Here is a 12,500-nt window from a genome sequence, read left to right as displayed (position 1 = left end):
GTGTGTGTGTGTGTGTGTGTGTGTGTGTGTGTGTGTGTGTGAGTGCGTGCGTGCGTGCGTGTGCGCGAGCGTGCGTCCTTTTTCAGTCTCTTTGCCCTCTGGATGCCTGGATGAATGAATGCATGAATGATGAAGAGTGGAATGAGTGGATAGATGGAAGGTCGGACTAATGGACGGATTGATGGAGGAGTCTGGATGGATGGATGAATGTACGATTGGCCATGTGGAAGGCTGTGATTGTCTGGATAAATAGTGCGATTGATGATGAATAGAAAGCTGTCAAATCATCTAACTTAAACCCTTTGTCTAAAAAGTAACCAAATGGGTCCTTACAAATACCAGACCCGCACATTTCTCTCAAAGTTAAATTGACACGACTTTACTGTGAAACAGTAGATGACTTGAGCTTGAATGACGGACGGTCCAGCAAGCAGCAAGCTTGTCGACCTAAAACATGACCGCAGAAGTGATCCCAGTCAGAGACCTGCTGCCCATGTCATTATGAGAGCTTTACTGACAGGAAGTAATCCGGAGGCCAGATGATTTAAGACGTGGCCCACAGGTTCACCTGCGTGGCCTTTTGCTGACGCTTTCACGGATATTGCTTTCGCAGTATAACACCAGGGTTTGCGTATTCCCAGGGAAGAGACTACACACTGTAACAGCTGTCTACATGAGGGTTTGTGAAGTTCAGCTTGAATGTTTGATTTGCCTGATCGTCTGTAGAGCGATTGTTTTATGTTTAAACGCTTTTCTTCTCTGCACGTCTTTTGCCTTAGGTTGAGTGAACATAAATGATGCATCCACATCGACGGTGACTCACCACAGGAAGCCAGTTCAAACATGTCCCAGAGCGTGTGTGCAAATATCACACACACTCGCGCGCACACACACACACACACACACACACACACAGATGTATAGAGCATGTATGTACTGTTCACGCATGCACGCATACACGCATTCAATCAGAGACACACACAGTCACACTTAAACTCATATTCGTATATACTGTAATAGTACATTCATACATACACGCAAGCACACAGTACAAAGTTAAGTTGAATATGCACTGATTTATGATAATGTTTTGTTTTTCTTTTCTGTGTGTGTGTCTCTAAAGTTCTCTCCACTCACATTAACAGACAAAGACATGCCTGCCTACGCACAAAAACAAACAAAATCCTAATCTAACCCGAATTGTACTGTACACAGAAGCCACGGGTGATTTGTAACCGGCCATGCATGTCAGGAGCGGCGGTGTTATCAGACTCATGACTGTATAGGACTGTTGGTATGTCGAACCAACATATTGATATGCATTATTTAAGCCATCCATGGACAGTTTTATCTCTGAGTGGAACCCCAATCTACACTATCAAATCCTCAGTGTTCATTAACTCTGAGAGTGTGGAATCGAATGGTTCTGCATTTTGTTCCATTTGTACACTCTTAGAGTTATAGACCCATAAGGGGCGGTTGAGAACCAGTGGCGTAAAGAATCTTTTTTTTTTATCCCACGATTTTATAACCCATTCTTTTTAACCAGTGTCAATTATCTAATGTAATCCTGTACTCCCTCTGACAACCTGGGGAGAGCAATGGACTGACCTCATGCTTCCTTCAATGCATGAGGAGTCCAAGCCGCTTCTTTGTTTCCCCGGCAGGACGTAGCGTGTGGAAGGAACACGTTATTCCAACCAGTTCCTTTCCCTTCCATTAGGCGCCGTAGCTGGCCAGGATGAGGCAGTTTAGAGACCAGGATTACTGCATGTTTTTTGTTAGGTATACCTACCCTTAGGGGACACGGGGAGAACATGCAAACTCCACACAGAAAGGTCCTTTCGCCAACCCCACCCAGTGGCGTAAAGAATTTGACAAACTCACAGACTCATTCAGCTCACACCCCGGAAAACACGCAGCCTGGCCCAAACCATCTGCTTTACCAGGAGCTGCTGTCAGGAAAAGGAGTAAATATAGCGTGCAATTGTTTTGTTTCCTAATCTGTAATTCGGCAGGAGCATCACTTTGGTGACAGAAGCTCCCATCTGTCTTCAGTCACCCTTAGCCAACATCAGGCTTCATTAGCGGGGCCTCGTCTGAACACGCCTGTTTGGGTGCTTTTTAAGCCCCTTGCGTGTTCTTACAGTAAATGAGAAACCCGATCATGCGGTGTGCAACAAGCTTGGCAGCCTGACATGCTAATTACGACCCAAGAGAATAATGAGTTAAGGAGAAATTTGCCATCTATCCACCGCAGCCAGGTCTCATTATGACAGGGAAGCTGCTGGATATCATTTGAATAATAATCTAATGTGCACTAACTCTTCATTGAGTCTGAGAGTGATAGTATATTCATTTGGTGGAAATTATTATTAGAGATGAACGTCAGCGGAAAATGAAAATTGGATTTTCCTGCTGTCGGTGAGTCACAGAGTACTTATTATATACTGCACACCCACCAGTAGCTACACTACACCATGCGGCCGCTGATGGAGTTCACATCGGACTAGGAAACGAGCGCTGGTTCAGCGACCTTTTCAGAAATTAAAAGTGTAAAAGACACTTTATCCTGTATATAGGGTCGAAACCCACCAAAGCCAAAATCTCATCCTGTGCCTTCCATACATATGTCTCCCTTTTTGTTGTAGGCTAGGTAGGGATTACGCTCATTATAATTTACTAGGCCTATTTTTCTGTTGCTTTCTGCCCATCTTAATCAGAACACTGTCCGACTGAACAGATAGGGATGTACAGAAATATATCTAATGTACTGTATGTAAAGCTTCTCCATTCTTGAGATGGAATTCCATCTCAGGTTAATAAACGACAGTCTAATTTACGAACTCATAATTCAGCTGCCCTGACTGTCCAGATATCATTTATATTCCTGTGGTGGCTACTACTACAGTAGGGAGACTCACGTGCATTTCAAATTATTTTTTTGTCAAATATGTTTTTATTGAACAGATTATAAATTATTACAAACATTATGATATGAAATACTTTTTTTATGAAACAAAATGAAAGAAAAAACAAGACAAAAAAGAGAAAGAAATCCCTTAACCCTCCCACCCATACTGCTCAGTGACACTGCATACTATAATACGATGATAGAAAGCTCTTGGAAAACATCTGAAAAGAAAATGGCGTACAGTCAACCATATCAATGGTATCCTGTCTATTAATCGTTTCTACTCAGGTAATGGACAAGGGGCAGCCAAACCTTATCAAACTGGCTCTCCCTGTTTCTCAGGAAATACCTTATTCTCTCAAGATGAAGTGTACTAGTCATTTCATTTAACCAGTGCTTAAATGCAGGAGCCTCCTCCTTCTTCCAGTGTGTCAGAATTAGTTTTTTCGCTGTAATCAGACCATATGAGAAGAGTTGTTTCTGTGCTCTTGTCAACATAGGCATGGAGTCTGACAAACCCAGAATTATTAGTACAGGATCGGGGTCAATATGAATACTCAAAATATCAGAGAGCGTCTCAAATATCTTAATCCAATATCTTTGTATCCGAGGGCAAAGGGCGAAGCTATGAAGAAGATTTGCATCTATTGTATTACATTTGTCACAATGCGAAGGAATATCTGGGTATATTTTATGTAATTTTAATTTGGAATAATGGAGTCTATGTATGACTCGAAACTGGATAAGGCAATGTCTGGAATAGAGCACACATTAATTTCTTCAAGGCTGTCTTCCCAGAGCTCGTCTGAAATTGAAGTCCCCAGCTCATTTTCCCATGCCAGCTTAATAGCTGATGTAGTAGGTAGGTTTGCCACTTGAAATGATTCATAAAGATGTGACACCCTCACGTCTGGTACTGTATTATTAAGAAGGAACCTATCTAGGGATGAAGGTGTAGCTCTCTCAAAAGTGGGAGAAAAGTTACGGATGTAGTTCCTAACCTGTAGAAACCTAAAAAAGTTACTCCTAGGGAGTCTATATCTTTCCTGCAGTTGAGCAAATGAGGCAAAGGTTCCACCCATATATAAGTCTCCAATTGTGCGTATACCCAAACCCTTCCACTGTGCAAACGTATCATCCAGTTGGGATGGTAGAAATGAGGGGTTATCAGCTATAGGGAGCAGAAAAGATAGTGAGTTGTTCCTAAAATATGTTTTGATTTGTTTCCAGATTCTTATCATACTGTGAATAACAAGGGATCCATTGTAAATGGATTTATCTAATTTCACGGGGGATAATATTATTGAACTTAAACAGTATGGGAGACATTTCTCCTGCTCCCATTGTAGCCAACGGGGAGGTTCAGCTGTGTTGTTTAACCAGGCCGAAATTGCTCTAACATTGGATGACCAGTAATATAGGCAGAAATCTGGCAGAGCAAGCCCACCAACCTGCTTCGGTTTACATAGATGGGATTTTTTGATCCTATGTTTTTTGTATTCCCAGATAAAGGGAAGGACAATTGAGTCTAAGCGTTTGAAGAAGGACTTATTTCAAATTATTTTAAATAATGTTTGCAGACGTCGCTTCTCGCCCTTAGGCGTCTTACCAGTATTGTTGTTACCGTTTTATTTATTTATTATTTTATTGGCATGGTTACTTCTGAAACGTTTTGCCAGAGAGTGAGAAGTCGATTAGCCTCATTTATGGCACTTCATAAAATAGCTCAATCTTTTCATAAACTCTGGGGTTGCTATTTTGCGTCCCTATTTTGGGCTCAAGTGGTTAGGAGTGGAACATCATATGTAGGTCAAGGACGGGAAAAAAAGATGTGTTAGACAAGGTCAGGAAACACATGTAGCTTCAGAGACGAGGTAAGCAGCAGCTGACGTATGAGTCACACCATTTCCTTCTCTAGATCGTGACTTATTTTGAGAGACCAGTGAGGACACACAAGGGACAGTAAAGACAGACGAGAGACCAGTGAGGACACACAAGGGACAGTAAAGACAGACGAGAGACCAGTGAGGACACACAAGGGACAGTAAAGACAGAGACCAGTGAGGACACACAAGGGACAGTAAATACAGACGAGAGACCAGTGAGGACACACAAGGGACAGTAAAGACAGAGACCAGTGAGGACACACAAGGGACAGTAAAGACAGATGAGAGACCAGTGAGGACACACAAGGGACAGTAAAGACAGATGCGTCAGACCATGCTCGGTTCATCTCTTTCATATCTGTGCTGCTGATTGGCGGCTGCTGCATGCTGTTTGAAGTGCGTGCAGGATGTGTTATTGTCTAGATGCATGAACATTAAGGAGCCTGGTGGATCAGACAGACAGACTGACAGACAGACACGTTTACAGGCCTGGATTCTGTTCTGCTTTTGCTCCACTGATAAGATTGATGCCGATCGATGCCCGCCTTCCATTGGTTATCATTTTTTGTAATCACAATTGGCCTATCTGTGCAAAAACAGCCCTTCGTCGATATTGTGCGAACAGTGGAAATGCTGCCTAGTTGCTAGGTCTGATGGTAAACCTCCCAGTTGTTACAGTAGATCTTCTCCTTTCCTTTGTTCGGTTCTGGGTGAATCTCTCTGTGAATGTCTCCATTGCTATTAGCTAGGTAGTCCTCTGATGTTACCCCTACTAGTCCTCTGATGTTACCCCTTCTAGTCCTCTGATGTTACCCCTACTAGTCCTCTGATGTTACCCCTACTAGTCCTCTGATGTTACCCCTTCTAGTCCTCTGATGTTACCCCTACTAGTCCTCTGATGTTACCCCTACTAGTCCTCTGATGTTACCCCTTCTAGTCCTCTGATGTTACCCCTTCTAGTCCTCTGATGTTACCCCTTCTAGTCCTCTGATGTTACCCCTACTAGTCCTCTGATGTTACCCCTACTAGTCCTCTGATGTTACCCCTTCTAGTCCTCTGATGTTACCCCTTCTAGTCCTCTGATGTTACCCCTTCTAGTCCTCTGATGTTACCCCTACTAGTCCTCTGATGTTACCCCTTCTAGTCCTCTGATGTTACCCCTACTAGTCCTCTGATGTTACCCCTACTAGTCCTCTGATGTTACCCCTTCTAGTCCTCTGATGTTACCCCTACTAGTCCTCTGATGTTACCCCTTCTAGTCCTCTGATGTTACCCCTACTAGTCCTCTGATGTTACCCCTACTAGTCCTCTGATGTTACCCCTTCTAGTCCTCTGATGTTACCCCTACTAGTCCTCTGATGTTACCCCTACTAGTCCTCTGATGTTACCCCTACTAGTCCTCTGATGTTACCCCTTCTAGTCCTCTGATGTTACCCCTTCTAGTCCTCTGATGTTACCCCTACTAGTCCTCTGATGTTACCCCTTCTAGTCCTCTGATGTTACCCCTACTAGTCCTCTGATGTTACCCCTTCTAGTCCTCTGATGTTACCCCTTCTAGTCCTCTGATGTTACCCCTACTAGTCCTCTGATGTTACCCCTACTAGTCCTCTGATGTTACCCCTACTAGTCCTCTGATGTTACCCCTACTAGTCCTCTGATGTTACCCCTACTAGTCCTCTGATGTTACCCCTACTAGTCCTCTGATGTTACCCCTACTAGTCCTCTGATGTTACCCCTACTAGTCCTCTGATGTTACCCCTTCTAGTCCTCTGATGTTACCCCTACTAGTCCTCTGATGTTACCCCTACTAGTCCTCTGATGTTACTCCTTCTAGTCCTCTGATGTTACCCCTTCTAGTCCTCTGATGTTACCCCTACTAGTCCTCTGATGTTACCCCTACTAGTCCTCTGATGTTACCCCTTCTAGTCCTCTGATGTTACCCCTACTAGTCCTCTGATGTTACTCCTACTAGTCCTCTGATGTTACCCCTACTAGTCCTCTGATGTTACCCCTTCTAGTCCTCTGATGTTACCCCTACTAGTCCTCTGATGTTACCCCTACTAGTCCTCTGATGTTACTCCTACTAGTCCTCTGATGTTACTCCTACTAGTCCTCTGATGTTACCCCTACTAGTCCTCTGATGTTACCCCTTCTAGTCCTCTGATGTTACCCCTACTAGTCCTCTGATGTTACCCCTTCTAGTCCTCTGATGTTACCCCTTCTAGTCCTCTGATGTTACCCCTACTAGTCCTCTGATGTTACCCCTTCTAGTCCTCTGATGTTACCCCTACTAGTCCTCTGATGTTACCCCTACTAGTCCTCTGATGTTACCCCTACTAGTCCTCTGATGTTACCCCTACTAGTCCTCTGATGTTACCCCTTCTAGTCCTCTGATGTTACCCCTACTAGTCCTCTGATGTTACTCCTACTAGTCCTCTGATGTTACCCCTACTAGTCCTCTGATGTTACCCCTTCTAGTCCTCTGATGTTACCCCTACTAGTCCTCTGATGTTACCCCTACTAGTCCTCTGATGTTACCCCTTCTAGTCCTCTGATGTTACCCCTTCTAGTCCTCTGATGTTACCCCTTCTAGTCCTCTGATGTTACCCCTACTAGTCCTCTGATGTTACCCCTTCTAGTCCTCTGATGTTACCCCTACTAGTCCTCTGATGTTACCCCTTCTAGTCCTCTGATGTTACCCCTTCTAGTCCTCTGATGTTACCCCTACTAGTCCTCTGATGTTACCCCTACTAGTCCTCTGATGTTACCCCTTCTAGTCCTCTGATGTTACCCCTTCTAGTCCTCTGATGTTACCCCTACTAGTCCTCTGATGTTACCCCTACTAGTCCTCTGATGTTACCCCTTCTAGTCCTCTGATGTTACCCCTTCTAGTCCTCTGATGTTACCCCTTCTAGTCCTCTGATGTTACCCCTTCTAGTCCTCTGATGTTACCCCTTCTAGTCCTCTGATGTTACCCCTACTAGTCCTCTGATGTTACCCCTTCTAGTCCTCTGATGTTACCCCTTCTAGTCCTCTGATGTTACCCCTACTAGTCCTCTGATGTTACCCCTTCTAGTCCTCTGATGTTACCCCTACTAGTCCTCTGATGTTACCCCTACTAGTCCTCTGATGTTACCCCTTCTAGTCCTCTGATGTTACCCCTTCTAGTCCTCTGATGTTACCCCTACTAGTCCTCTGATGTTACCCCTTCTAGTCCTCTGATGTTACCCCTACTAGTCCTCTGATGTTACCCCTACTAGTCCTCTGATGTTACCCCTACTAGTCCTCTGATGTTACCCCTTCTAGTCCTCTGATGTTACCCCTACTAGTCCTCTGATGTTACCCCTACTAGTCCTCTGATGTTACCCCTACTAGTCCTCTGATGTTACCCCTTCTAGTCCTCTGATGTTACCCCTACTAGTCCTCTGATGTTACCCCTACTAGTCCTCTGATGTTACCCCTTCTAGTCCTCTGATGTTACCCCTACTAGTCCTCTGATGTTACCCCTACTAGTCCTCTGATGTTACCCCTTCTAGTCCTCTGATGTTACCCCTACTAGTCCTCTGATGTTACCCCTTCTAGTCCTCTGATGTTACCCCTACTAGTCCTCTGATGTTACCCCTTCTAGTCCTCTGATGTTACCCCTACTAGTCCTCTGATGTTACCCCTACTAGTCCTCTGATGTTACCCCTACTAGTCCTCTGATGTTACCCCTACTAGTCCTCTGATGTTACCCCTTCTAGTCCTCTGATGTTACCCCTACTAGTCCTCTGATGTTACCCCTTCTAGTCCTCTGATGTTACCCCTACTAGTCCTCTGATGTTACCCCTACTAGTCCTCTGATGTTACCCCTTCTAGTCCTCTGATGTTACCCCTACTAGTCCTCTGATGTTACCCCTACTAGTCCTCTGATGTTACCCCTACTAGTCCTCTGATGTTACCCCTTCTAGTCCTCTGATGTTACCCCTTCTAGTCCTCTGATGTTACCCCTACTAGTCCTCTGATGTTACCCCTTCTAGTCCTCTGATGTTACCCCTACTAGTCCTCTGATGTTACCCCTTCTAGTCCTCTGATGTTACCCCTTCTAGTCCTCTGATGTTACCCCTACTAGTCCTCTGATGTTACCCCTTCTAGTCCTCTGATGTTACCCCTACTAGTCCTCTGATGTTACCCCTTCTAGTCCTCTGATGTTACCCCTACTAGTCCTCTGATGTTACCCCTACTAGTCCTCTGATGTTACCCCTTCTCTGATGGTAAACCTTTCCATCACTATAGGTTCTCCCATGGCTTTCTACACACACACCTCCTCTGTCTTTAAGTCATCTTCTAACAGGCTCTGATAGCTCAGGGTCAATTAGCCTGATCAATGAAGGACAAAGTGAAGGAGCAATCAATAGGGTGAATATTCACTCGTCCTTGTAAATTGGGATTTGTCTCCGCTAACATGTAAAGCCATGGGGCTTAGCTGGACAACTATAGCTAATCTATGATTAGCCTGCCAGCCTTCCCATCGGCAGGTTAAAGGAGGGGGTTTCCAGTCATTCTCTTTGCATGGTCTTTATTTATTAGGAGAGTGCATATAGACCACTCTCCTTTCCTTAGTCATTTTAATCTTCTTGGGACTGGACAGCTTAGATGGATACATGGTAAGAAACATAATGACAGTATGTTCTGCACACTCCCACATGCACACACATACCGTATATGTGCGTCACACATTCGCTCCAGCAGGCACATACAGGCATAACCCCTTGCACACTATCTGAAGGTTAATCTAATAATTGCATTGACCGTGGTGGTCTGGCTATCGATGCTAATAGCATGTTGACTGAGCTAGCCCACAGTGTCACAGGGGTGGGTGTGAAGTAGCCAACACATTAACCACTTAAACCCTATAGTTCACCATAATCCCCAAGGACTTCTCCCCTTCTTCACCAAATCTGTGTGTATTTAACTGAATCCTAGGGTTCCAAGGGTTAATTTATGCAGTGGGCACAGAATGGACGTATGGTTCAGAACTGTGGCTGCTTGATGCTGCAGTGTACCTTAAAACGGTTCACCGTTACATGCTCTTGTTCTCCTTGGTTCCTGCACTTAGCTCTTTTCTATTTCCTCAAAGAGAGTGGCATGGGATATTATTATAACATTTGCCTGAGCAGTCATGTCTCATAAGTGCGATTTTATAAGTGATTGCATGCTGTAAGTGTGGAATTGAGTACACGCATGCAAGCTCACACACACACACACACACACACACACACACACACACACACACACACACACACACACACACACACACACACACACACACACACACACACACACACACACACACACACACACACACACACTTTAGAAGGCGAGGGCTCCAGGCAAAAAGCTAAATCAAGCCCCAGTTATCTCCCTCTCTCTCTGTCTCTCTCTCCCTCTCTCTCTGTCTCTCTCGCTCTGTCTCTCTTCTCAGTTCTGTTAGTCATGCCTGGCACAGTGCTGACATGGGTACTGGCTTTCATGCAGTGCAGAATGCCTGCTGCACTTCCAAGCCATAAGCCAATGTTCTCCTTCCTTCCATCTGCACTCACTTCGCTCAGGAGATGTCCAGCTCAGAGAGAGAGAGAGAGAGAGAGAGAGAGAGAGAGAGATGCCTTAGCCATCCTCATAAATATTGACTTTTATTTCTGCAGCATTGACTCTATAGGTGATAAGTGACCTCAGTAAAGATCAATGTTTGTTGTTTCTTATGTGAATGAGATGTTTATCTGTTATATTCTGTGCCAAGTCATGTGTACCAGAATAAGATGTCTACTTGTACCAGGTGTACCTGTATCAGTACCTGATCTCTTCTCCTTTTCTTTGTCTTTGTGTTTTCTTCCAGAAGGATCTGCCACTGCCCCGCAAGAATAGCAGGTGAGTCGTCCCCCAGCCCCTCCACGCCCCCCTTTTCGCTTTGTCCTGGTCAGCCCTGACCGCCATACGGATAGAACAATGTGTTTGGAATGTTTCTCCTCTCCTCCCCTCCCCTCTCTCCTCCTGGGCTGAGAGCAGCTCAGTGCTCCTGCTCATTTGAACATGATTTGCATGTCAACACGCTATTGAGGAGGTCTGTGGGGATCCTCAAGAAGTACGGTTGAAGAGGGAGTAGTCTACAGGGGTTTCTTGTGGTTGAGGCCGGCAGAGTGTTGGACTCTGGCAGTGAATTGCTCTCAGTACTTCTATTTGTCAGCCTTTTCTCTTCCTGTTGCTTTCATCTTCCTCTCTCTGATTCTCTTCCTCATTCTCAACCTCACCTTTCTCTCCGCCCCTAGTATGTATTTAGAGGAGCAGAGTATAGTTTGTGTGGTAATCTTTCTTTCCTTTTTCTTTATCTCTCTTTATTAAAGTGTAAGTTACTTTAAAAATTACTTGCCAGTGCGATTAGACTTGTCTATTTTCAGTGCATGACACCAGCACCAGCACAACCAAGTATAATTCACCCATTTGATGATGAAACACTTTTCATGAAGACTAAAAACATGTTATTACAGACAATATACGGACAGTAATAGGGACATATATGGACATACTGCCAATGAGTTCCCACTCCACATTGGATTTGTATTGATATCTGAAGAAAGCCTTCTGAATATCTTGGTCATTTTCCATGAACCATTCTTTCTTTTCTTTAACCTTTATTTATTCAGGGAGGTCAGTTGAGAGCAAGCTCTCTTTTTCAATAACGCCCTGATTACAGTACACATAACATACAATATAAACACAAACACATTTCAGGATAAGAAACAGTTTAGAGTGAACAAGTACAGCTGGATCTCAAATGGATCCTTACAAGTCTTAAAATGTTCAAGTGAAATCATGTTGTTCAGTTTTAAGATTGATTGTAGACAGTTCCACATGTGAGGTGCATAGTAATGAAAGGCTGTTTTACCCAATTCGGAATTCACAATGTCGATTTCTAACATAAGGTCGTTTTGGGAGCGGGTGTGATGTTGGCCCGTTTTGGGATATAATAGGCTGCTAAAATATGTAGGCATGATTTTTTTAAGTAAGGCTTTGTAGATAAAAACAGTGCAGTGTTGTTCTCATCTCTTAGCCAATGAAGGCCAACCAACCTTTTCATACAGCCTACAGTGATGGGTGAGGAACCCATCTCCAGTTATAAACCTTTTCATACAGCCTACAGTGATGGGTGAGGAACCCATCTCCAGTTATAAACCTTTTCATACAGCCTACAGTGATGGGTGAGGAACCCATCTCCAGTTATAAACCTTTTCATACAACCTACAGTGATGGGTGAGGAACCCATCTCCAGTTATAAACCTTTTCATACATACAACCTACAGTGATGGGTGAGGAACCCATCTCCAGTTATAAACCTTTTCATACAACCTACAGTGATGGGTGAGGAACCCGTCTCCAGTGATAAACCTTTTCATACAGCCTACAGTGATGGGTGAGGAACCCATCTCCAGTTATAAAGCGGAGGGCAGAGTGGTAGACTGTGTCGAGTGGTGTTAGTGATGACGGAGCTGCATGCATATAAATAATATCACCATAGTCATTCATTATGGATATTCTATCTACCCCCTGTGTCCCCTGCAAAACAAAACGGACACATCAGTGTGTGCACAGTACGTGCACGTGTGCGTGCGTACATTTGCACTGGCCACTGCCGCTATATCCACACCCTCTTTGTTCTGACAGTT

At 44.3% G+C, this 12,500-nt stretch overlaps 1 protein-coding gene across 1 annotated transcript in view; it reads left to right on the top strand.

The window, feature by feature from the left end:
* LOC310868611 (microtubule-associated serine/threonine-protein kinase 1-like) overlaps positions 1-12,500 on the top strand; it is a gene marked incomplete at its 5' end in the record, with an annotated part of 61,916 nt that overhangs the window by 4,176 nt on the left and 45,240 nt on the right. Inside the window, one exon of the mRNA XM_083779067.1 lies at positions 10,676-10,707. Within this exon, the coding sequence (XP_083635193.1) occupies positions 10,676-10,707 (32 nt within the window). The remainder of the gene's footprint in view (positions 1-10,675; positions 10,708-12,500) is intronic.

The sequence above is a fragment of the Protomyctophum parallelum genome (assembly GCF_964188405.1).
Source record: "Protomyctophum parallelum genome assembly, chromosome: 13".
Lineage (NCBI taxonomy): Eukaryota > Metazoa > Chordata > Actinopteri > Myctophiformes > Myctophidae > Protomyctophum > Protomyctophum parallelum.
This window is presented reverse-complemented; position numbering and strand designations above follow the sequence as displayed.